The sequence below is a fragment of the Mus caroli genome, unplaced genomic scaffold (genome assembly GCF_978045245.1).
Source record: "Mus caroli unplaced genomic scaffold, Mus_caroli_1 scaffold_9, whole genome shotgun sequence".
NCBI lineage: Eukaryota > Metazoa > Chordata > Mammalia > Rodentia > Muridae > Mus > Mus caroli.
Window position 1 is genome coordinate 42193252 of NW_028227264.1, and position 25375 is coordinate 42218626.

General features: G+C 45.6%; 1 protein-coding gene across 1 annotated transcript in view; it reads right to left on the bottom strand.

The window, feature by feature from the left end:
* Window positions 1-4211: 4211 nt before the first annotated feature.
* Crybg1 (crystallin beta-gamma domain containing 1) overlaps window positions 4212-25375 on the bottom strand; it is a 196621-nt gene continuing 175457 nt past the window's right edge. Inside the window, exons 14-22 of the mRNA XM_021174985.3 lie at window positions 20316-20442; window positions 20091-20123; window positions 18935-19047; window positions 17231-17360; window positions 15229-15368; window positions 12607-12730; window positions 12057-12215; window positions 10447-10609; window positions 4212-5554 (exon numbers count right to left, since the gene is read on the bottom strand). Coding sequence (XP_021030644.2) covers window positions 5466-5554; window positions 10447-10609; window positions 12057-12215; window positions 12607-12730; window positions 15229-15368; window positions 17231-17360; window positions 18935-19047; window positions 20091-20123; window positions 20316-20442 — 1078 coding nt within the window. The 3' untranslated portion in view covers window positions 4212-5465. The remainder of the gene's footprint in view (window positions 5555-10446; window positions 10610-12056; window positions 12216-12606; window positions 12731-15228; window positions 15369-17230; window positions 17361-18934; window positions 19048-20090; window positions 20124-20315; window positions 20443-25375) is intronic.

Here is a 25375-nt window from a genome sequence, read left to right on the forward strand (position 1 = left end):
CCTAGAGAATAGAGTTTCTTCATGGCAGTCTACGTGGACATTCATGGGATGTAGCCTTTTGTGCCAATCATTTGCCAATGCTCAGTACAAAACTGCCAGCTCCTGCACTTGCCTGCAGTCAGTGGGAAGTACGTGGTGGTTTGTTTTAATTTACTTTGATTTTCTGTCATGTGTATGGATATTTGCCTATGTGTATGTGCACCACATGGCATGTCTTGTACCTGGGGCGCCCAGAGGTGGTTGTCAGGTCCCCTGGAACTGGAATTAACAGGTGATAGTGAGCTGCCATGTAGGCGCTGGGAATTGAACCTGGGTCCTCAGGAAGAGCAGCCAGTGTTCCTAACTGTGGAGCTGTCTCCAGCCTCTGCACAGTGTTTTTGTTTTCATAAGTTGTGGTTTGACCCAGCTCTGTAAATTTTTGTGGCCTTTTTGTAGCTCAAACCCCGCCATCTTACGTTAATGTCTGTGAAATTCTAAAACGGGTCAGAACTCTCCCAAGGACCTACGTGTGCAGCATACACTTGTGATAATATTGGGAGGTAGCAGAACTTTAGGTAGGACCTAGTGGGAGGAAGTGGGGAGGCACTGTTGGAGGAGATACCAGGACCCAGTTCTTTCCTGCTTCTATGTCCTGATCACCTGTAGGCAAGCCTGAGGAGCAGTCTCTTGATTAATGGTTGGTGTGGATGGGTCCAGCCCACTGTGGGAGGTGCCATCCCTGGGTAGGTAGTAATGCGGTGTATAAGAAACCAAACTCAGTAAGCTAAGGGGAAGCAAGGCAGTCAGCAGCACTCCTCTGTGGCCTCTGCATCAGTTCCTGCCTCCAGGTTCCTTCATTCCTTGAGTCCCTGCCCTCTATGATGGACTGTAATCTGTGAGGTGTGATAAACCCTTTCCTCCTCACGCTTGCTTTTGGTCACTGTTTTTATCACACAAGTGGAGTCCTAACTAAGACAGAAATCAGAACCAGGAATGAATGGGGTTTTCTGTGAGACCTGACCATGTTGTTTAGCAAGGATTATGGAAGTATTTGGACCTTTGGGCTGGAGAAGCCATTAAGCGCTTAAAGCTTAATGGGCTATTCTGTGGGAGCTTGGGATCTAGATGTGCTTACAGAGAGCCTGTGATGGAGGCCTGGCCTACACAGTTCACAGGGAGGCAAAGATGACTGGGGCCATTTGTGATATAGTTTAAATTTAGAATCTGTGGTTCTGGTCAGCTGGGGCTAAAGAACTAGTGATAAACAGAGACTGGAACTACTGAAGTGAAATCTTTGCTTTAACTGAGGCTGAGGCTGAGAGTCAGTTGTGATTAAGACAAGAGCAGCAGCATCAAGACAAAACCTTCTGGGAATCCAGGATGGCTGCTGCATTGTCTGTGTAGAAATCGTGAAAGTGGTTCTGGCTTTGAAGGCATGAGTGGGGTCATGGAGAACAGCTGAGGCATGACACTGTGGCAGAGCTGGGGGGCTGGGAGGAACCCCTGGTGAAGGTGCTGCCTCGGTTGTAGTGACCCCAGCATAATGGAGATACCGGTACCATGAGGTGGACCACCAAGGTCAGCATCAGCCACAGCGTAGAGCCAACCTAGCCTATGAGACACACTGTACCAGGAAAGGCAGAGATGGAGAAGTACAGCTTCCCTTGGAGCCCAGATGATCATGAGTGGTCCCAGACATCAAGCCCTGAACATTTTTGCTCTGAATAGTAATTATGCCCTGGTTCTATTCTCTTGGAATAAAAAGGTATGTCACTTTGTGTGTGTATGTATGTATGTGTGTGTGTTCAGGAGCCCACAGTTCAGAGACTTGGACTTTAAAAAGACATTGGATTTTTAAAGAGACTTAGAGTTTTTAAATGTTGAAAAAATTTAAAGACTGGGACTTCTAAAGTTCCATTATGTTTTATATTGTAATGTCATATTGACATGACATCTTGGGGACAAATAAGGAAGAAAAGGTTATAGATGGCAAGTGATGTGTGTGTCAAGTTGAAAAGGGGCCAATTGTGCTGGGAGCTTTTTGTCAACTTGATACAAGCTAGCGTTATCTGAGAATATCCAGGGATCCATCCCATAATCAGCTTCTAAACGCTGACACCATTGCATACACTAGCAAGATTTTGCTGAAAGGACCCAAATATATCTGTCTCTTGTGAGACGATGCCGGGGCCTAGCAAACACAGGAGTGGATGTTCACAGTCAGCTATTGGATGTATCACAGGGCTCCCAATGGAGAAGCTAGAGAAAGTACCCAAGGAGCTAAAAGGATCTGCAACCCTATTGTTGGAACAACATGATGTACTAACCAGAACCCCGGAGCTCTTGTCTCTAGCTGCATATGTATCGAAAGATGGCCTAGTCGGCCATCACTGGAAAGAGAGGCCCATTGGACTTGCAAACTTTATATGCCCCAATATAGGGGAATGCCAGGGCCAAAAGAATGGGAATGGGTGGGTAGGGAAGTGGGGGGCGCTATGGGGGACTTTTGGGATAGCATTGGAAATGTAATTGAGGAAAATATGAAATAAAAATATTAAAAATAAAAAATAAAAAAAAATAAAAAAATTTAAAAAAAAGAGAATTTCAATTAAGAAAAAACGTCCCATCAGATCAGCCTGTAGGGAAGCCCTTGAGGCATTTTCTGGATAGAATTAATGTGAAAGGGCCCAGCTCACCGTGGGTGGGTTGTCGCAGGCGGCTGGCCAGGTGGTCCTGGAGTGTATAAGAAAGCTAACTGAGCAAGGCAGGAGGCGCAAGCTAGTCAGCAGTGTTCCTCCAGTTTTACCCCCAGGTTCCGACCTTGAATTCCTGTCTCAGCTTCCTCCACAATGGCCTGTGAGAAACCCTCTCCTCCCCAGGTTGTTTTCTCTTGGTCTTTAGCAGCAGTCCATACCTAACTAAGATACCTGCCATGATGTGCTGCCTCACTGTAGAGTCAGAAGCAGCTGAGCCCACCTTGGATGAAACAGCCAACTGTGAAACCCTCCTCCTGAGACAGTATCTCACTCAGGTGCTCTGTCACAGTAAGGGGACGCTGCCGGAAACTGACCAGGCTTTCGTTTCATTTTGATTTGCCACTTACTGTCCTTAGCACATCCTGAAATTTGAAATTGCTTCGGCGTGTGTGTGTGTGTGTGTGTGTGTGTGTGTGTGTGTGTGTGTACATGCGCGTGTGAGTGTGTGTATTGTCTTTTAATACTGGAGGATTTCTTTCCTTTTTCTTTTGGGATCAGGATCTCCTGTAGCACAAGCTGAGGATGACTTTGAACTCCTAAAGTGCTGGGATTATTATGCTCGCACACTTGGCTAATGGCACTAACATCCTTACAGTGTGCATGGAGCCTGGGCTTCTTTCAGCAACTGCAGCGTGCTTCTCTGAGGGCCTTTCTGTGGCTGTTGCCACTGTTCACTCTTTCCTGGCCTCGTGCCTACCCAGCAGCCTGCCACTCTTGAGTCTTGTCTCTGTCTGCTCAAGGCGTTGATTGCTGTTTTATACTCCCCTGCATTACAGTTCCTTAGATTCTTGCTTCACGCCTTTCACATCAATAGACCTGTGTGGGGTAACTCTGTACTCCATTTATTCCTATGAGATATCTGTTTAGTATTATGTTGGATATGAGGTTTCCTCTGAAGTCACTGTAGAGTTTTCTCAGTACAGATTTACTTATTTAGCATGTACGAATGTTTTGCCTGCATGTATGTAAGTGCACTGTGAGCATGCAGTGCCTGCAGAGGGCAGACTAGGGCATCCGTTCTCTCTTATCTGGAGTTAGACAATATTCACAGTCAGGTAGGTGCTATAAACTGAATTGGATTCTCTGCAAGAGCATCAAGAGCTCTTAACTGCTGATCCTTCTCTCCAGTCCCCTGTACAGAAAGCAGGACATGGTGGTACATGCCTTTAATGTTAGCACTTGGGAGGCAAATGCAGGCAGATATCTGTGAGTTTGAGGCCTGGTCTACACAGTAAGTTCCAAGACATCCAGGACTACTTAGAGGGCACACATGTAAATGCCAGTGCCACTTGACTTCTGTTTATCTACACTGTCTCAGCTCTTGTCCTTGAGCGCTCCCAGGTGGCAGTGCATTAAATCCTTGAGCGCACGGGGCACCTTGAACAAAAGGGTGGCTAAAACGTGCCAGCTGTCCCAGTCTGCCTCTGACGCTTGCTGGAGTTGGAGAGCTGCTGAATTAAGCCCACGATTTCATCATGTAGTTAACCAGGAATAAGTTTATTCGAGAGACAAACTCAACAGGCGTTTATAGGATATCTTACCCCACTGTGCTGTAGCGACATACACAAAAGGACTACAGTTAGAGATGTACACAGAAGAACAAGACAGACAGGCTGGGTGCTGCAGATAGACTATTCCGACCATCTCTTGCCTATCCTTGGCTCCAGAGAGGAAGCAGGCTTGAACAGATGAAGCAGAAAGGGGGTTTGTTCAGCCTCTGACAGGGGCGCCAGTACTGTGATGAGGGAGCCGTGTTCCAGGGAATGTCTGGCAGTTTGTCGTAAAAGGACAGTGCTGTCTGGCCAGTGCATCACACAGTTGCTCCTGAACTGCCCACTGAGGTCTGGGCCCCTCTGCACCAACACTGCACAGAGCCCTTGGCATCTCCCTCACTCTGCACACCTCTCCTGAACGAGGGAGGTCCTGGTGTCCTCGGATATGAAGCAGTCATCCTGCGGGTGGCCCGAGAGAAACCAGGCTGAAAGGTCTTTGTTTAGCCAAAAGTATAGAGTATGGCTTCAGCATTAGGTGTGGATAGAAAAGTAAGGGCTAATAAATTAGGCCATAATACTGTCCCAATAGCAGCTGTAAGGAAGGCACTGAACTATCTGTAGACACTTGAGGGCAGTCCATAGGTGAATTAAAGTAACCCAAGTTCTGTTCATGAGCAGACATCAACATGGAATTTTGAAAACTTATTCATTTGAATAGTAACTGAAAATAGTGGTTTATACTTATTAAACTCCTTGGAATAAGTATATAGGACTTTGCCACTCTGCCATCCAGCATAAATGGTCCCCGGAAGTGTTAAGGCCATAGATCAGAAGTCTGGCACCACGTTCTCCAATGCTAAAGTTTTCTGACAACCAACTTGGGCTTTTATCCTTCTCTCTGAGGGAATCTGTATGTCCACATTCAGAGGTCTTATCCCCTCCTGTTCCTGGAAAAAAATTTCAATGTGGTCTTGTCTTGATCTTTAAAACATCTTTATACCCTAAAGCTGCTACTAGGGCAGCCTGTTGAAGGAACTACTGAGAAAATACAAGGCAAAAAACAAGAACAACAAACTATTGGCTTCAAACTCAAATGTTTTTGAGATGATTCTGTCTGCCTTGGCCTTCGGTCCACTTTCCACTTGGCTCCTCCAGCAGCTCTGTAATTTTTAGTTTTCTTCAATAAGGTGGCCAGAAAATCCCCTGGAAATACTCCTCCTGCAGTCTTGGTTCAGGTTCACAGGACCATGGCTTCCCACACTTGTGTTAACTTCTCTGTGCTCATTGTGTTGAGGATGATGTGATTTTGATCATATTGTGCACCCCCTGCAGGAAAGAAAAGAAAGTCAAGAACTGTGCCAGAAAAGAAGGGAGAAAGTGTTTGTTGAAACATCCAAAGAACAAAGAGAACCGGGAGTAAAAGTGCTGTAGGGTAAGGGGAGAGAGGCTCGGGATGGGGCTGCACAGGGTGATGAGGTCAGCTTGCTGGGGGTGTGGATAAAATCCATACAGCCCTTTACCTTCTGGCTCTCACTTTTCTACCCAGCCATACAGGCCAGTCTAGCCACTATTACCATATCTGAAATGGGGGTGCGAGGGTAAAATCTAGAGAGAGGGGAAAGCAAAGATGCTATAAGATAGAACTGGGGATCGTGGATGGGAGATACCAGTGAGGTGGGCACAGCTGGTGGCAGTGGAAAGAGGAGAGAAAGGCTGTGGGGGAGGCAGCAGAGGAAATGAGTTCTGCATGCATGATAAAACACAGCTGTAATTAGGTTAAAGGTTTGAATGATACCCCAAAGGATGCAGAGGACACAGGAGACCCCCACTGCTGGGGGAACTTGAGTGTGTAAAGCAGTGCTGAGTGGCGCTTTGTAAGAAGCCTCTATTTGTCCCACTAGCATGTTTGAAGGGGTCCTTTCACAGGTGCTTGCTGGAAATGTGAGGGACCTTTGTGTTAGAGGTAGCCAGTACCTTCTTTCAATAGAAGGATCAATAAAACAGAGAGGGTTATCAGATTTTTTCCCAGTGTGGATTAACTATCCTTTCCGATGATTTATGCTTAAGCAGAAGCCTCTCCACCAAGGACCCTGTGGAAATTAAAATCTGCATTTGGATGCAGAGCATAGAATCCTGTGTTATCCTCAGATAAGAAACATCATTCATCTCTCCCTTAAACCATTTAGAACATCAAAAGAGTTTGAGAAAGTAGCTGGTGAAGGAAATCATCTCCTCATGTTTAAGAATCTGGCTTGGTGTTAGCCAGCACCACAGTTCTCCAGAGCAGGGTGCCGTGCAGAGCACAGATCCAGGAAGGGCTTGCAAGCCTCGCCTTCAGCCCCAGCAAGTCCTGCTCTCCATCAAGACACACAGGCCTCAGCTGGAGACATGGTGTGGCACTTAGCACATGTCTTGTTCTTGCAGAGGTCCTGGGATAGACTCCCAGCACCAACATGGCAGCACAAAACCACCCACAATTGATGCCATGGAATTCAGTGTCCTTTTTCAGACACTGGAGGACACCAGACATTCAAGTGCACAGACATACATGTGCACTTGATAAAACACTCAGGCACATTGATACACCTAATTTTATTTTTTTATAAAGACAACAGACTCCAACCTTAAGGATGCTGTCTTTTCATCCTTGAGCATCTGGTGCCTTTACACACTTCCTGTGTTTAGTGTTGTTAGCATCACAAAGTTCTTGAGTAGCAATCTGAGTAATTCTTTTACATTTGAAAAGAACTTAGAACATTTTTTTTTTCTTTTAGGAGACATTTCTATTGACCAATACAGAAGACAGTGAGGGATGGGTGAATACTTAAAGTGCTTCTTCCTGCCATGTGTTTAGAGACAGGTAGGAGAGGTTACTTGTCTTTAAGCTTCCTTCCCTGAAGGCCAGGTCTCAGGCCACCACTGCCAGTAGTCCTGACACACCTGTCACCTGTGCATTCTGAGCTAGCACCCATCCCTGCCCATCTGTCTGAGAGCAGTTCTGTTGTTACAGGTATATTTGAGTTCTTGGCACATTGGACTGAGGAGGTATAATTTGAAAGAAAGTTTACATCCTAATTAGAATAAATCACTACTGTTCCCTTAAATGGCAGCTTATAGTGAAAAAAAAAATGCTGTCTGGTGTGGCTGAAGCAGAAACGTTACAGATTTCAGGCCAGCATCGAGTTAATTGCCTGGAGTTACCTTTTCTCTGTTGGCTAAGGTTTAGTGTCTGTGTCTTACATAGTTTGATTTGCCCTACCAGGTGTAGGTGTCTCTTGATGAGAGCATGAGTCGGCTTCCACTGTTGTCATAGGACACCTGGTCTGGAATCCTACGCCAGCATTCACTAAGACAACTCACGCCCCACATACAAGGCAAGAGGAAAGACTTGATAAGACTTAGCCTAACAAAAGAAAACCACAGAAGAGTGGAGAGCTGGGCCCACACTTCTCTTGCTAGGGTGCTGGCTGTGCAGCCTGCTCTCGTCCAGAAGGTGGCACTGTTTCCCCACATTCTGAGAAACCTAAATTCAGGGGCACAAGAAAGTTGCTGCTGCACGTGGCAGAAGCCACAGAGAACCCACAAACCTACAGGCTAACACCTTCATTCCAGAGGGTGGGGCTTTAAAGAGTCCCATAGAAAGCAGAGACAGCCATTTTCTTCACTTTGGTACTCAGTGTCTAACAGCCTGGCACATAGCGAAGACTGCTCACAAGAAATTAAATGAGTGCCCTAAGGACCACAGTGAGCTTAGAAACACAAGGTTTATTCAGCTGCATTGGGGAACTAAATATTGTTACCCCCCTCCCCCAACACACATTTACTCAATACCTTATCTTTCCCACTTAGTTACATTTTTCTGGGGCTCTTTCTTAGGGAAGGTGAGGCTAGGGATGGATCCAAGCCTTCTATCACCAGCACAAGGTAAGTCTCAAAACCACAGGATGCTGGCAGCATGAATGACCCTATAGGAATAAAGGCCTGCCAGGGTCAGTGCTTCTCAAATGGTTCACACTTGGAGCCCTCTGTGAGCAGGGCCTCTGTGTGACGGGGAGGGAGGTTACCTCCAGCTGTCCATTTCCCACACCCAAGCTTCCATTTGCCTTTTATATGAAGAGCTTGGTTTCTGTACAGTCTGTAGTCACATCACTTAATTTTTGATGTTGTCTGTGTCTCCCTCCCTCCCTTTCTCCCTTCCTTCATTCTGTCTCTCTGAGCACCCTCTAGCTCCTCGGGCTTTGTGTTTCCTCTCACTACTGAGTGGGTTGGCCGCCTACCGACTGGGACCACCACGACTGCAAAGCAGGACTGCTTCCAGTGCACCATTTTCCATTGTCCAGAGTCTTAAGGACCAAGCTGTCACAGTTTCTTTGCCCTGACTTCCTCGTTCTCAATGACAGCCTTGGCTCAGATTCCTGATTGAAGCATAGGTGGCATGCTGTGGCCCCTGACGACCACCAGCCCACTGGTACATTCTCTCCTGATGGGGAATAGCGAGGGTGTTAACCGCTGAAAGCACCTAGGTGCAGCAGAGGATAGCCCTATAATTTCAGAATTTAGGATGCTGTGGTAGGTAGGATGTTGCCCAGAGTTAAAGGGCAGCCTAGGCTAGAGGAACCGAAAAATAAACATAAGGTAACTATAACGAACAAGTAAATGATAACTTATTCCAGTGCCACGACTAAGCTTCCCTTCATTTACTTGCAAACAGCAACAGTGCCCGACCACTGTGTTCCCAAATACTGGGTGGGTGGGATTTTTCAAATGTGTTTTAAACTCATCAGTGGTAAGATTCTTGAACCATCACCCCCAGCAACACCTAGGAACTTGTTAGACAACCACGTTTGGGAGCCACCTCCAAACCACCTAGATCAGGAACTCTAATGCTGATGCCCAGTAATCTGTGTTTTACCACACCCATACCCCAGGAGACTGACTGCTGGACCAGCTTTCCTTCCCAAGCATGTTCATTCGCTCACTCTAGAGAAGCCCCGCTGAAACCTCACCAGCGTTGCAGCAGCAGCCCTCGGGTGCTGTGACAGCTATTCTGGTTGTCATGTTGACCACATCTGGAATTAGCTAAAACTCAAAAATGGCTGCACACACCTTTGAGGGTATTTCCCTTAATTAAGTCATTTGAAGTGGGAGCATCCACTTCTGATCCAATCTTCGAGGTTGGAAGACACATCTTTACTCCAGATCTTTTTTTTTTTTTTTTTTTTTTTGATTTATTTATTATATGTAAGTACACTGTAGCTGTCTTCAGACACTCCAGAAGAGGGCGCCAGATCTTGTTACGGATGGTTGTGAGCCACCATGTGGTTGCTGGGATTTGAACTCTGGACCTTCGGAAGAGCAGTCGGGTGCTCTTACCCACTGAGCCATCTCACCAGCCCACTCCAGATCTTTTGAGGTGGGAAGAGCCACCCACAATTTGGGCCACACCTGCTGGAAGCCTATATAAGAGTGGTTCTCAACCTGTGGGTTATGACCGACCCTTTCATAGGGGTCACCCAAGACCATGGGAAAACACAGGTACTTACAGGTTCATAGCCGTAGCAAAATTACAGTTGTGAAGTAGCAAATAAAACAATTTTATGGTCAGGAGTCACCACAACATGAGGAACTGTGTAAAAGGGTTGCAGCATTGGGAAGGTCGAGAGCCACTACTGTATACGGCCATGGAAGACAGAAGCCTCCCTCTTTGCCTGCTGCCTCTAGCTCTCAATGGCAAGCCCATTCCTTCACTGGCATCAGAGCCTACTTCTTCAGGATTCCAGTATATTCTAAAGACCAACTAAGACATATAGTTAGACAAAAATTTCCCACTCAGATGGAACTAAACTATTGTGTTCTTAGATTTTCTATTCATAGTCAGCCATTGTTGGATAAGCTGGACCACATTCTAAGTTATTTTAATAAACACCCTTTCTAAATATAGAGAGAGAATCATTCTATAAGTTCTGTAACTAGAGAACCCTACTACACTATAATTCTTTCTAGAACTCAAGGTTTGTCAATGAAACACTATCTGTGTGTACATTACCAAGTACACTGACCAAATGAGATCACAGCCTAACACTACTATACAAATAGGATATAGCTCAATGCGCACATGCTTAGCAGAGGTTAGACCTTGATTCAAAACATTGGCATTTCCTAACAGGCTTTTCCTTAATGAAGCCAGGGAACCGCACAGGGAGAGAAATGATCCTTACCTTTCACATCCAACACTAAATTTGGTTTCATCTTGCTGTAGATCCTGCCGTCGGACTTCATGCACCAGAACTGACTGTCGACATTTTGATCGAGGGCCAGTCCTAGTTTGGAGCCAGACGTGACGAGGCTGCCCACGATCGTCAGGCAGCAGTCTTCTGCTATCTGCATAGGAAACAACAGGCTGTCTCAGAACTCCCACTAGGAAGTCCCTGGCTGGTTCTATCTCATCTTTTAGCCATTTTAGCTATTAGCTTCAGTAACTGAAGCCAAGCAATGGGACTTTATTTCAGATGATGTGAACGATTTCAAGATTGCCCCTTGTAAGACTCTGTTACCATTAGGAGAAGCCTGTGGGGGGTTTGGGGGGCACTAAGTGGTTAGCACAGCTGCTGTTTCAAAGTACCCACATGGTGGCTAACAACTGTCTGTAACTCCAGTCCTGGAGGATCCATCTTATGCCCTCTTCTGGCCTCTGTGGATATGAGTGCATATACATGCAGGTAAAATATCCATACACTTAAAAATTAAAAACAAAAACAAAACAACAACAAAAAGCCAAAACAAAAGAACCCAAGAGGAGCCTTGGTATAGTAAATTGCCCACAGCTTGGGTCTCCCTGTCAGCAGTGCGCATGCTCAGAGGCCACATCTGAAGTTCACCGTCAGCCTGAGTTTCCAGCTCATGCCTGTTCTTCTTTGTAGCTGCACTAGAACAACCACTGAATATTCCCCCCAGGCCTACCCCCTTAAACCTGGAGTTACATTCATTTACTCCTTGTCTCTCCTTCATGAGAAACACCTAAAATTTTCTAAATTGGCACGTTATCATCCACATATAAAAAGTAGAATGCAAACCCCGAAGAGGGTGCTTAAATGCAAGGATTTAAAAGTTCCCCTGAAGAAACAAACGGCACTGCTCGCCACTAGCACCATACTACAGTGAAAGCTTATTAAAAGCGGACTGTTCAGGGCAGTGGGTGTGGCTCAGCAGGTGAGTGCTTGGTTCATATGTGTGAGGCCTTGGGTGCTGTGCGTGTGCACAGATACACATGTGCTGGTCAAAGTCTTGTGAGCATATGGGAGATGTCACCTTTTCTCCTTGACCTACTGAAATGAGATATCAAATAAGATCACAGAAATGTTGGGACCGCTGAGGGTACCACTCTCCAGTACTGAGATGACCTAAGGCAGAACTTGCCTTCTTCCGTTTTCATCTGTGTCTAAGCAGCACCTCTCCTCACAAAAGCACATCTGTGTCCCCCGAGGCACACAGACAGAGTGAGCGGGCGTGTTCCTGCTGACTCACAGGCAGCAAACAGTCAGGCTCACAGAGTCAAGGAGTGAAGAGGATGCCATGTCTGTGTGGCTCAGCATACGTGTCTCTCTACCTCTGATGTCTGAGCACACTTACGTGTCACTACTCCCTTGCTGGAGTCTCCTCCCATTGTAACTTCCTAACCCTGATTCTGAATATCTCACAGCTGGGAAGTATTTTCACAGGAAAACCTTCCAATTTATTTCTGGAAGGTCTCTGGAACGGTGTCATAGCATCTACCTGAGAAGATCAAAGGCACAGTAAGGCAAAGGTCTGCACAGCCCTGAATGCTCACCCTGCATTTGATGCACCCTTCTTGATAGATCCAGATCTGATCATCAGCACCAACATCTTCCATGACCTGGACTCGGAGAAGCTTCAGGTCTTCCAAGTTCCCGTTGGTTGACATAAATAGTCCCGTTGCTTTGTTTCGAAGTCTGAAGTAAATTCGCTTCTATAAGACAAAAATCCTAGCGGTAGTTACATACAAGTGTGTAGTTGGAAGAACTGAGAGGCCAGCATCTGGAAGAATCCAGAGTGGAGCATAAGGGTTAAAGAGAGTGACCACACAGAGGGGGGCCATGCAAGGGTCTAATTTTGTTCTCAGTGCTAGCAGTGTGGGGACCTTCCAGCGTGACCGAGGCATGGAGTGTGCTGTGGACAAGCAGAGCTGACACAGCTGTTGGGCGTGTCGGCATGTCTGAAACACCCTGGCTTCTAAGTGCTGCGAACTTCATGTCCAGATACTGAGGGACGAGGACCCACCGTCCAGCTTCCCCACAGAACTAAAAGGATGAACTATATTTACAAAAGTACTTTTTGAGAAGAGTTGAAATTGCACACACCTGAGCAAAAGGCCGGAGGGAGCCTATTTGGCGACAGGCACTGAACTCATACCAGTTTGGCACTTCTGCAGGAGACAGCAGGAACTGCCGGCCTCTGTAATTGCCATATTCATAGGTCACCCATCTGAAAAGAGGACAAACCACAGCTGATGACAACATCCATTTGATGGCGGGCCCTGTCAGTTACATTTGCTTTCAGAAATGCTGTAAATTTCTCGTCTCCTCTCGTCTTGTGTGTGTGTCTTTCTCATCCTTTTTTTTTTTTTCCTTGTCTGTTGTTGGAACAGGGTCTTTCTGTGTCGCCCTGGTTGTCCTAGAACTGGATATGTAGATCAAGCTGGCCTGCCTCTTCTTCCCAAATGCAGGGATTAAAGGCGTGCCCCATTGTGCCCAGCTCAGAACACGCTGAACTTTTAATACACATTGGAGGGGAAATTAGCCTACGTTCTAGAGCATTCAACGGTATTTCTTGATAAATAGTGAATTTTTGGAGGATCAGGAGTACTTAAGTATTCATGTCAGAATTCATTTTGAGAAATAGGCAAGTTTTTCTTTTCCTCCGGTGAAGCAATGCAATGGTGATGCTCTCTCAGTGGGGCTCTGCAGTCCTCTCTGAAAGTTGTTCCTAAAACAGATTCAGGTTATGGGTCCTAAATGTTATGCTAGCCTAAATATTTAACATGAAGTGAAATGCTATCTGAGATAATTACCATTTACAAAGTTCTCCTGTGTACACTGGTGCGTGTGATACTGGGATAAAAATAAGTTCTTTACAAGTGGAGGAAGGAGGGTCTACAAAATAAAGTATGCATGAAGCCGTGATAGAGCCTGTTACTTCAATGCTAATTTAAGATACATTTTAAAACAATTACATAACATTGTTGTTGTTTAAAACAAGAGTGACCTTCATCAAACCCCCAAAATTTTAAGCTAAGTTTCTTCCACCCACATGCTGACTTGCCAACCTGAGGATCCTACAGATGGAGTGGGTGCCCATGATTCTCCTGCTCTGCGGATCATCAGAGAAGGCTGTTCTCCACTTTAAATCCCAGAGCTCTAAACGAACACATTTCATCCATCTTACAAAATAGTCATCAAAATTTATTGAACAAAAAAACATTAAAAGCTTCAGCCCTAATAATTCCTTAATTATTTTTAGTGAGTCTGCTTCAGCCCATTCACCCAGAGCAGATGCTATCCATCCCTTCAATATCTGAGCATCTCAGCTTGCCTCAGCATGTTGATTTAGGAAAAGAAGGTTTCATAGAAAAAGGCATCGCATTGATAGGTACTTATTCATGCCCAAGTTAGCTTTAGAATTACACAGAGAGTAAAACCCAAATCTTCCCAAGTTTAAAACTAATTGGCTGATAGGGGCTGGGCATGGTGATGCGGACTCCCAGCACATGGAAGACAGAGGCAGGTGGCTCTCTGTGTGTTTGAGGCTCGGCTGATCTATACAGCAAGTCCCAATCCAGCCAAGACTCCCACAACAGAGGGAGGGAGGGAGGGAGGAAGGAAGAAGGAAGGAGGGAAGATTGGGTGGTAGTGTAACTTTTTATTTTATTATCTTATTTGTGTGTGCATGTGTGTGTGTGTGTGTGTAAGTGTGTGCATGCATGTGTGTGTGTACACGTGTGTGTCTGTGTTAGGGGCTGGGGACATGCAGCAGCATGCATGTGGAGGTCAGAAAACAACTCTGTGTGGTTGGGACTGGACCCAGGTCATCAGGCCTGCACAGTGAGTGCCCATCATGCACTGGATCTTCTGCCCACCCTGCCCAGTGATATAATGATCTATAAGGCACCTGCAATCAAATAGAAAGTCTACCCTTTGCTTTAAATCAAAGAGCATGGTCTGTCAGTCTTCCTTCCTTCCTTCCTTCCTTCCTTTCTTTCTTTGTTTTTTTTTTTTTGTTTTTGTTTTTCAAGAAACGGTTTCTCTGTGTAGCACTGGTTGCCCTGGAACTCACTCTGTAGACCCGGCTGGCCTCGAACTCAGAAATCGACCTGCCTCTCCCTCCTGAGTGCTGGGATTAAAGGCGTGTGCCACCATTGCCTGGCCTGTCAGTCTTTCAAAGCATAAAAACAAACAATCCACAAAGAAATCTACTTCTCTCTTACTTGCCATTAAAAAGAAAAAATGCTCTTTAATTTGCTGAGTACTGTGTTGTGAATTCCCCTGGGGATTTTGAATCCTTAACCTAAACTTAAGCCAAAAAAAAAAAAAATGCTGGATGGATGGATAAATGATGCTTTCCACAGGCTTGACCCGCCAAACAAAAATATCATGGAGGTGTATGATGTTAACCCACACAGACAGCCAAAGCCCATCTGTCGGTTCATTTAAGACGATGTAAGTTGATGTAAGGTGCGTTTACAGCACTGATCCTTCTCGGCATGTCTATTCACATTGTTCAGTACTTAATGAGTATATTCATTCCCGTTTCCACTGCGAGGGGAAGGAGATGCATACGGACTGAGCTGGTACATTTTAGGGTGTGTATATATATGTACTCATATGTACGTATTTTCTAAATGTACTTCATAGGAAAAGCATGTCTGTGAAAGCAGGAAAAAGAGAAGTCGTCCGTCTTAGCAGATGAACAAGTAACGCACTCACATGCCACCAACGACCCGCACAGAGCGGATCTGAGTGTTGAACCCCAAGGATCGGAGATTGACTGTTTCGGCGTTCAGTTCTATCTTTTTTCCTTTGAAGTTTTCTCTTTCAAAAAGAATAATTGTTGGTTCCGAAAATTCCTGTTAGGAGATAAATTTGTTCATCTGTTAATAATGCAAAATCTTTTGTAGATAGCCTGAGCAGATGAGATAAGACTTACTCTCAGGGACAAGACACAGGACCCTGCCAGGCTTTTCCTATCTATAAACTTAGCTGATTGGAATGTTTCTAGCCTTCGAAGTCACAGAGAAGAAGGATGGGAGGGTGGGAAGTAAGGAAGCTCTCGCCTACTGCACCTGAAGGCAAGCAGGGACACAGAACAGCCTGTCCTGGAGAAATGGCTGTAATGCATGGAACACCTGCCTTTATGAAATTTATTTCATCATGGAGTTTTTAACAAGACAAGGCTGGATGGAAAGCCACAGACAATTAACGGAGAGGGCCAGACGGCTGTGGTAGCCTGGTGTCCAGTGGCCAGGTGATAGGGTTGTGCTCTTAGGAGCCAGTCTAGAAGCCTTCCCCTTGCAGGCACTTCTGGTGTCTGGAGTTTGGGTGGTTTGGGTTGGGGGATCTGGATTGCTAAGCCCGTGTTGGATGATGGGGCATTTGAAGTAGTATGGTGTAAATGTGAGCCCACTTTAATTGCCAGTAATGAGGATTCTGTAGGCTCATGTTGCCAAACCCTCTTGTAGGAGTTACTGTCAGAAGAGGACAAAGACCACAGGTCCTTAGACCACAGACATTTTAGAGAGGACAGCAGCTCCCAACTGACTTTCAGACAAAAGTTGAAGTTTATCCAGGCTCTAATGATCGTATCCCCAAGATCATAAATGACACATGAAAACTGGCACACACAGGGATCAACCTGCTTCAAGCCGGGAACAAGGATGAGACCCAGTACTGCTCATTAATGTGGGTGTGCCCTGGTGTACAGGGCAGAGTCCACCAGCCATCAGTGAATGGCAGGGTAGTGTGTGGAGGTCGGTCCCATGGCCCAGGAAATTAGAATACATAAAGCACAGGAAGGACCCAGGCAAAACCACGGGAAGACTCTCTGCATGTTTACTATATACATAGAGATGGCTTGTTGATAACATCCTAACACTCAAATACACTGTCACTAATAATTAGAATCAGAATCTAGAGAAAGAGATGGCTAACAAAACCCCAGATGACATGTGTAGAAGACCAAAGTGGCAACTGTGAGACAGCGTGGGAGCAAGGAGCTCTGGGTCTGCCATGGCCAGCGCCTCAAAAATCAGTGACATTAATATCTGAACTATGTCTGTAAGAGGGACACAGTGACATTAATATCTGAACTATGCATAATGATGGTATAAAGGGAAAGGTTCTACCTACACGCTTTTAAAATCACTCACTTTACAGAATATTCGAGCTGTGCCCGTCCAACACAAAGCATGGCTCCGAACGGAGAGGCATGGCAATGAGAGTTAGGAAAGGAGAGGACATGGGACAGAACGGGAGAGGGTCCTAGAGATAGCGGACAACTGTGCATGTGAATAAATGAGCATCGAGCAGGAAGTCAGAGAGAGCAAGCAAGAGGCCTGGGCTAACAGACATAAAATGCACAGAAGTTGGGGGGGGGGGGGGGGCGTCCAGAGATGGTTAACAGTGCTTGCTGCTCTTCCAGAGGACCCAAGTTCAATTCCCAGTACCCACTTCTGATAGCTCTCTGCACCTGTAACTCCAGTCCAGGGGATCAGCTGCCACACTCGCACACACACTCACATGCACACATACACACATGCATGCACCATAAATAAAAGTAAATGTTTAAAAAGAAGAACAAGCTACATGTGCAGGGTAGAGTACAGCTGTGGTTGAGTTCAGATGTAACCTGAGGAAGTCCTAGCTGCTGGCTTCCTTGTTTTGTCACCGACGTGAACAGCACACGTCTGTCTGTATCTTTGTTTACACTCACAAAATCTATAAAGCGAAGAGACTTCAGGGTCGCTCCAGGCAGGCATCCCATTGCCGAGAGACAAGGGTAGTGGCCTTCTTCTAGTACATACTGATTGCCAGAGAAATTTTCTCCATCGTAAGCAACCCAGCTATAAAAGAAACAGACACATGATATGAAACATATACAATCTTATTTAAGAAATGTGGTTTTTATGCCAGGCCTGATGGTGCAGGAATTTAATCCCAGCATTTGGGAAACAGAGGCAGACAGATCTCTGTAAATTAGAGGCCAGCGTGGTCTACACAGTGAGTTCCAGGACAGCCAGACTTACATAATGAGTTCCTGTCTTGAAAAAAAATAAAAATAAAAATGAATCTGATTTTTAGAGGTACCTGCTATAAAATAATCATAAATCTTCTAGCTAACTGGTTTCTCTTTAAAAATAAATATCTGCATATGCTTGCTGAATGTCACCTCATGGCAATTTAGTGTGCCTCGGCTGGTTAACTTACTGGTCGGGAATGCGTGTGGCTTCTTTTCCACTCCCCAGCCTTCTACTGTGTTCCCAGTCAGTGTACCTATATGCACAAGGGTCCCTCCCCTGACTGACAATCCTGTGAGCCACAGAGCTGCCCAGCCACCTGCTTCTCACGGAGCTGGATTCCCAGATTTTTTTTTTTTTTTAATTTAAGTTTCCTGACTGCCTTGAACTCACTCAGTAGCCTAGTCAGGTCCCTGAACATGTCATCCTCCTGCTTCAGTCTCCCAAACAGCTGGTATTAAAGGCCTGAGCCAACTGGACAAGCCATATGTTTACTGAAAATGTCCTCCCGTGGGCCCTGGGGTCCCCCAAAGAGGCTGATGCTTTAGCCTGACAGACGCTCACTGAGGACTGACTGAGTATCGGGTGTGGCCCTTTTGCTCAAGTCCTTTCAGAAGCAACACTGACCCTGCTCTCTTGAAGTTACTCTGGCAAACAGAGACAGATGATAAGCAATTAAAAACATGTATGTCTGACAGTAGGAAATGAAGCAGGTCAGGAGAGGATTGGGGTGGGGTAGATGGGTGAGCCATTTCCCCTCACTTGGTCTTTATTTGACACTGAAGCACACGGACTGTAATATTCAAGGCGCCGTGGCTACTGCTATTAGGATGAGTTCCCCTGGCCACTTTATGGGCCTCCATGGTTTCTCCCATTCTTATAAAGCTCTCACAAGACGACTGCTGTCAGCACAGCACTTTGGTTCACTGGCCCCACCCCAGCTCCATCTCTGTTCCGTAGGAATCCATCGACTCTGTATTTGCCCATGGGGAGTCAGTTCCTCCCCTCTCCTAATCCACACTGACAGCTCCTCAGCCAGGGTGTTGCCCCCACCTGCCTGCCACACAGACTGCCGGCCCTACTCCTTGTCTGCCTTTAAGAAAAAAATCTGCCTTGGGAGGTAGCTGAGAGGTTCTCCAGATCCAGCCCTCGTTACAATGCTGGAGCAGGTACAGAGTGTAGAACTGGTGTGAATCCCCTGCACACCGGGGTCATCGCCAGCTTCTGCAGCCCGTGTTGGCATGCACATCCTCTGACCTCTGAGCCCAGATGCTACAAGCAAGCTTCCCGACTGATGCGGTGGCTTTACAGTGCCAGCCACCCACAGGAGCCAGGGTAGGCTTGCAAAGTATGAGTTCTCTACCCCAGCCATCTCCCTCTTCCCGTCGCTGTCAGCTCACCTGCCTCCCAAAACTCTGCAAGACTTGGTCTGAAAGGAGTCATCAATTTGATCTATGGTTTCTTCAAAACTTTGACTTTGACCTTGGAACTGTGGTTCTGAAAACAAGTGAATCTTAAAAAAAAAAAGGAAAGAGAAACAAAATTAACTGCCTGGAGACGTTCAGGTTACTGTTTTTGTGTGTGTGGTTATTTTGCCTGCATATTTGTGTCTGTGCCCTACATGTGTGTCTGGTGACTATATAGGTCAGGAGAGGCTGTCATGTTCTCTGCACCTGTAGTTAGACAGTTGCAAGCTGCCATATGTGTTCTGAGAACTGAGTCCCTGGCAGAATAGCCAGTGCTTTAACCTCTGTACCACTTTGCTCAGTTCTTTAAATGATGACCCAGACCTGACCGGCTAACTCGTGTTATAGTACGGTATGAATTTTATAAATCCTTTAATCTTCTGCTAGATAACTAATGATCAACAGGTTGGCTCTACCATCCATGTAAAATCCATTTAATTTAGAGGCATCAAAGGCCAGTGAAACAACAGAGACAACTTTCTAAAGAACACACTGCCGTTACAAGCTGTGGGGCATGCGAAAGCTTTATTGTGGCCAAAAGTAATTGTGCATAGGCTCTAAGGTTAACAACAGACTAGATTTGGGAGTGTGTAGTTTCGTCTCCCCCTCTCTCTAAGGGTGATACTTGCTGACTTTTTAGAATCTCTGTATGCCAATAAAAGAGGCTATAGTGGTGTTTGTGCTTCTGTGTGTAATTATAGCTGTCAGAACCTCTGCATTAAAAAGCCTAACTAGCAAGAGTGACAGTGACACTGACCCGGGAGCCGGCAGTGCAAAGGCTTGGACGACACCATACAGTGCACACACAGCAAATGCGAGTGTATTTATAGTATGCTGAGATCCGTGCGCTAGTACCTTGAACGTGGACTTATGTATGTCCATGAAACTAATTCTGTGTAATGAAATTAAATCCAACATTTTATTATAACTATTTAGATGTGGGTCAGTGCCATTGACTAAGCACCACTGTTAATGTTTTCAGAACTAAGAATGGGTAAAATTCACAAAGTGTCTCACACATCTGACACTTATATTCACTTTTTCAATGGAAATGAATAGCCCCTAATATAGAGCATTGCTTTTAAGTTACCTGATTTCGTCTCCTGGGGCCAGTGAAAGAATCCTAAGCATTTTATAAAAGAAGAGAAAAAAAAATGATTACTAAACAAGTTATGTTAAAATTTCTTTTCTTCTACATTAACAATTACTGTTAAAAATTACACCAGAATAGTTTCTGTACCAACCATTACACAAACGAGAAGCTATGAAGGGAAGCCCGGGCTGAGTTAATGTTCCCATAAGAATGAACTCTTACCAGGCATATGGGTTGGACGGAAGAAATCTTACAATTTTTGCCTCCCCAATCCTCAAAACTGGTGTAGAAGCCTTTATCCAGGACATACTGCTCCCCCGTGAAGTCCGGGTTTTCATAGGCTACCCACCTACAGAAACACAGCCCTGGTTAACGTTGGTCTTATTTTACATTTTACATATAAAGCTACCTCACATATCTGAAAAAGTGTTTTGCTGATCAGACCCCATTTTTTTCTGTTCTCTATTAATTTCTAGGGGCAGATTGATTTTGTCTATCTGTCAAATCCAAATAGTGTTCAAAAGAATGTCTCTATGCAGACTTCTTAGTGTTTCTAAATACTAAATTTCCATGCCTCTAGAAGCTCCAATGAGGATTTTTGTGCCGTGATCTTTCCCCCTATTTTCATGCCAAGAAAATACACTGGATCTTAAAAAGGAGTCTGGTAGTTTGATTTCTCTTCTCTTCTCTTCTCTTCTCTTCTCTTCTCTTCTCTTCTCTTCTCTTCTCTTCTCTTCTCTTCTCTTCTCTCTTCCTCCCTCCCTCCCCTCCTCCTCCTCCTCCTCTTCCTTCTCCTCCTCCTCCTCTTACTCCTCCTCCTCCTCCTTCTCCTCCTCCTCCTCTTCTTCTTCTTCTTCTTCTTCTTCTTCTTCTTCTTCTTCTTCTTCTTCTTCTTCTTCTTCTTCTTCTTCTTCTTCTTCTTCCTTCTTCTAAGTAAAAACTTCATTTCAACATAGATTTCTGCAGACAGATCTTAACAGGAAACTATCTATGCCTCATATACAACAAATCACAATGAATAATAAAACCCAGAAACAAAGAAAAGCACTTATTTCCAAATGGTATTTCCAACCTAACAGGTCTATAGAAAAACAAAGCTGAACCAGCTCTCAAGGTACCAAGGACATCACTTGCAATGTTCCCATGTCATCTTTGCAGTGACCCCAGGAAGGTGCAATCAGTCGAACCCACTCACTGATGCTACTTGCTGTGCAAAGGAAGTCTTTGAAGGGGAAACGGGTTTCTAATTCTATTCCATCCAACAGATTCTCAGTGTAGTCTCCACTAACTCACTGCCCTAATGAGCCGCTCACCATTTGAATGGCACACGTCACCCTCAGAACTTTCCAGATCTATTCCATTTCCTAAGGAGGACCCAGCATGTCCACTTCATGGACAGAAAGTCAGTCTGCTTACTCACACAGCAAACACTGACGTCCCATCTGCCACGTGCCAGAAACCAGACAGACATGAAGAATACAAAGATGGAAGAAGACAAATCCCCTGCCCTTGAGCTGTGTAGACAGAAGAGCATCACAAGTAACTATCTATTGTGACTGGAGGAGACCTGTCTGAAGTGATGCCGTCGGTTAAGGCCAGAACATGAGAAAGCCTGCAGCCGACAGGGCTTTGTGGCCTGCCTGTCATGTTCTTGCAGTGTCTGTATCACTACGGAAAAGGATTCCCACAAGAACAGCCACTCTGAAGAAACTACAGAAACTGAGTGGTCAGGAGAAGCTAAAGATCTCACATCTGAAAGCTCACCATCTCTGGCCATCTGAATGCAGAAACTGAGACCGGGGCTGCCTCAGAGAAGAAGTCCTTCCCACTCCCCCAGTATCAAACCTGCACTAGCAGTTCTTCAAAGGTCTGCATCCTGTGAGGTGAGGAGTTTGGAGGCCTGGATCTCTCTGTGGTCCTGACATTAACTTTCAAGAATGCTGACTGGGGCCAGGGAGTGGGGGCTCTTAACTTTTTAAAACTGTATTTTCAGGTATGAGGGAGGGAGCTGGCCAAGGGCCCTGTGCTGTGCCAGGGATGCTGCAGGGCACAGCTGACCTTCAGTGGCACCTCTGCACACACATCTCAGGTAAACCCATGGTTGCGGAGCAGTGACAACCACAACAGAGAGCCTGGCTCCAGCCATGAGTGCCTCTTCCTAAGGTAAACCACAAACACCACAACTTGCAAACAAAACAATAATTAAAGAACCCAGGTCACACCACAGAAAGCTGTGCCTGGGCTCTGGGCCTGTGGCAGCTCTGAGCACCAATGGTGTCAGGCCTTTTGGGTTGACTTTCAGGAGGGGAATCACCTGTGAAGAGAGACCCTCCGGAGATTCACCTGTGGCCAGGACAGGCGCCTGCCCCCCAGAGCCCTCTCAGGTCCTTGTTAGTAGTTGTTAAACTAACAGATGTGTGTTCCATTTCCCCATGGAATTATACAAACAGCTGGTAGGCAAACTCACAACAGAGTCAGTCTGTCTGACTCACTCAGATGGAAAAATGGAAGCAAGGAAGTGTATGAGACAGGGCTTGACCTGAGAGCAGAACGTCGTCCTGCGGCCCAGCTGAATCTTTGAGATCTCTAGTACAGAATCTATGTATACTTGGGACTCTTATGGAAATTCATCAGTGTCCTTGCTGAAGGGTTCGGTTCATGAGTTAGTTACTGCTGTGTTAGAGGATGGAGAGCAGGAGAAGAGAAATGGAACCTGGCTGGCCCTAGCCAAGGGGAACGAGGACAAACCTACCCGTCTGTGGAAGAGGAAAGGAAAAAGTTCAGAATAAGAACACTTGTCTTTGTTTATTTATTTAGGTTCTCATTGTATCCCTGGCTGGCCTAGAACTTGTTATGTAGACCAGGCTAACTTTGAACTCACAGAGATGCCTCTGCCTTCCGGAGTGCTGAGATTAAAGGTTTGGGCTGCAGCATTGGGCTTATTTTTGTCTGAACTCTATAAGTGTTTTGCTTTACTATTGGATGTTAAGACGTCAGCCCAGCTTCCACTGCTTGGGTCGGCGCAGCGCAGCGTGGGAGCTGTCAGCAGCTGTGAGCAGGAATTCTTCTGGGCTTTCCTAAGAACGGGAATGTGGTTCCTGGAAGGCTTAGTTGGTCTCATGAGCATCCTTCCTACCATTTCACAGCTAATGATCACAGGGATTTAACACCCTGTGATAGTGTGCCTCCAGGGAGACACAGGACAGGAGTTTCAAAAGCTTTGTTCTGTCTGCGCATGGAGGCATACATTGATAACACCCCATAAATATCCCACCCCCGATTTCCAGACTCACCCCACCACTGCACTTGGGAAGGCTTTGAAGAAAAAGGACTGAGCTCAAGGCCAGCATGGGCTGTATAACAAGACTACATCTCAAATAATAAAAGCAAGACAAAAAGTTTCTTCTGACTTTGAATTTTGTGATAAGAAATAAAGGATCCAAATCTAGCTTGGCACGGCAGTGGCGGCGCACAGCTGGAATCTCAGCACTCAGGAGGCAGAGGTGGGCTGATCTCTGTGAGTTTCAGGCCAGGCAGGGTCACATAGTGAGACCCTACCTTAAAATAGACAGACAGACAGAGAGACAAACAGACAGATGCCACCAAACAAAACAAAAATGAGGTTGCTTATTTACCAGTAAAAATTAAAACCATTAAAATAAGACCATTTTTCTTTGATGCTATCAAAAAAATGACTGGGTTAGTCATCCTCCCTTACGTTTCACGAGGCCTAGCACAGTACTGTCCAGCCCAGTTTTGTCTGCACACAGACTAGAACCCCCACCCCTGCTGTGCATCCCAGTGCATTCACCACCTCACAGCCTCGGTCCTGTGATCTGCTGAAGACATAACAGACCTCATTGGAGCTCTTCTACAGCCAGCACATTCAGGAAGAATGTGTGTGTGTGTATGGTACATGTGCTGTGTATGTGTGTGGGGTGTGTGTGTGTGTCTTACATGTGCTGTATATGTGTGGTATGTGTGTGTGTATGGTACATGTGCTGTATATGTGTGGTGTGTGTGTGTGCGTGTGTATGGTACATGTGCTGTGTATGTGTGGGGTGTGTGTGTGGGGTTCATGTGCTGTGTATATGTGGTACATGTGTAGTGTTTGCGTGTGTGTGGTATGCATGTGTATGTATGGTGTGTGTGTGTAGTGTATGAGTGTGTGCATGTGTGTGGTATATGTGTATGTGTGGTGTATGAGTGTTTGCATGTGTATGTTGTATGTGTATATGTGTGTGTATGTGTGTGGTGTATGTGGTGTAGGCATGTGTATGTAGTATGTATGTGTAGTGTGTATGTGTGTGGTGTATGTATGTTTGTGTGTGTTGTGTGTGTATGTGGTGTGTGTGTTATATGTGTGTGTATATGTAGTGTGTGTATGTATGTGTTTGTGTGTGTGTATGTAAAACTGTGCCTCCCTTCTACTTCCCCTAATACCAAACCTCAATTGCTAAAAAAAAAAAAAAAAAAAAAGACTGCCAAGAAATACAACTAAAAATGACTAAAACTAGAAAGATATAGAAGCCCAACATCCTATTGAAGGAAACTAATATGAAGCAAGCAGTGTGAGTAAGGAGGAAGGAAAACAGGCTCCGAGAATTATGTGCTGTGCTAACTCAGCCTACATCAACATCTACCGAGCATCCTCCAGCTTCCTCTGCTAGGTAGATGACTGACTGGCTAGTGACTGAAGAGCAAGGATACCTGGTGACTGTTTCTCCAAGACTGAATGGCTCACTACAACTTTTTCAGACAATAATAAGCATGATCTGAAATTACTGCAAAGACAGCACATTGTTTCCGGTGGCCTCTGCCCTGTGTTCAGACGACTCCTGGTTCTGGTAGACGGCCAGCTGTGATCATACCATGTGAACATACCATGTGAGGGCTAATGATGTGATACAGCCTAGTGACAAGTGACAACCTACGCAACGATGTAGTGACTAACAACACAAGTGTGTCCACTGTAGACACGTCAGACTCGCCAGGCTCTTGGGGGTAGGCCTCGAGAAATGTATTAGGGCTGAGGCCAGCCAGATTCAGTAGGCTAACACCAACTGCTTTCAATAGAACCAACGACTGCTTTCTTCCTGTCCTTTTAATAACATTACCACTTAGAAGAAATCAGCAGGGTCACGTGCTGGATCATGAGAACAGTTCCCTATGGCAGAGATCTGGTGTCCATCCTGATTCCTGGGGAGCCATATACTTCAATCATACCCACTGTGGAACTGACCCTAGGATGGCCACACCACAGCAGCACAGTCACCTCTCTA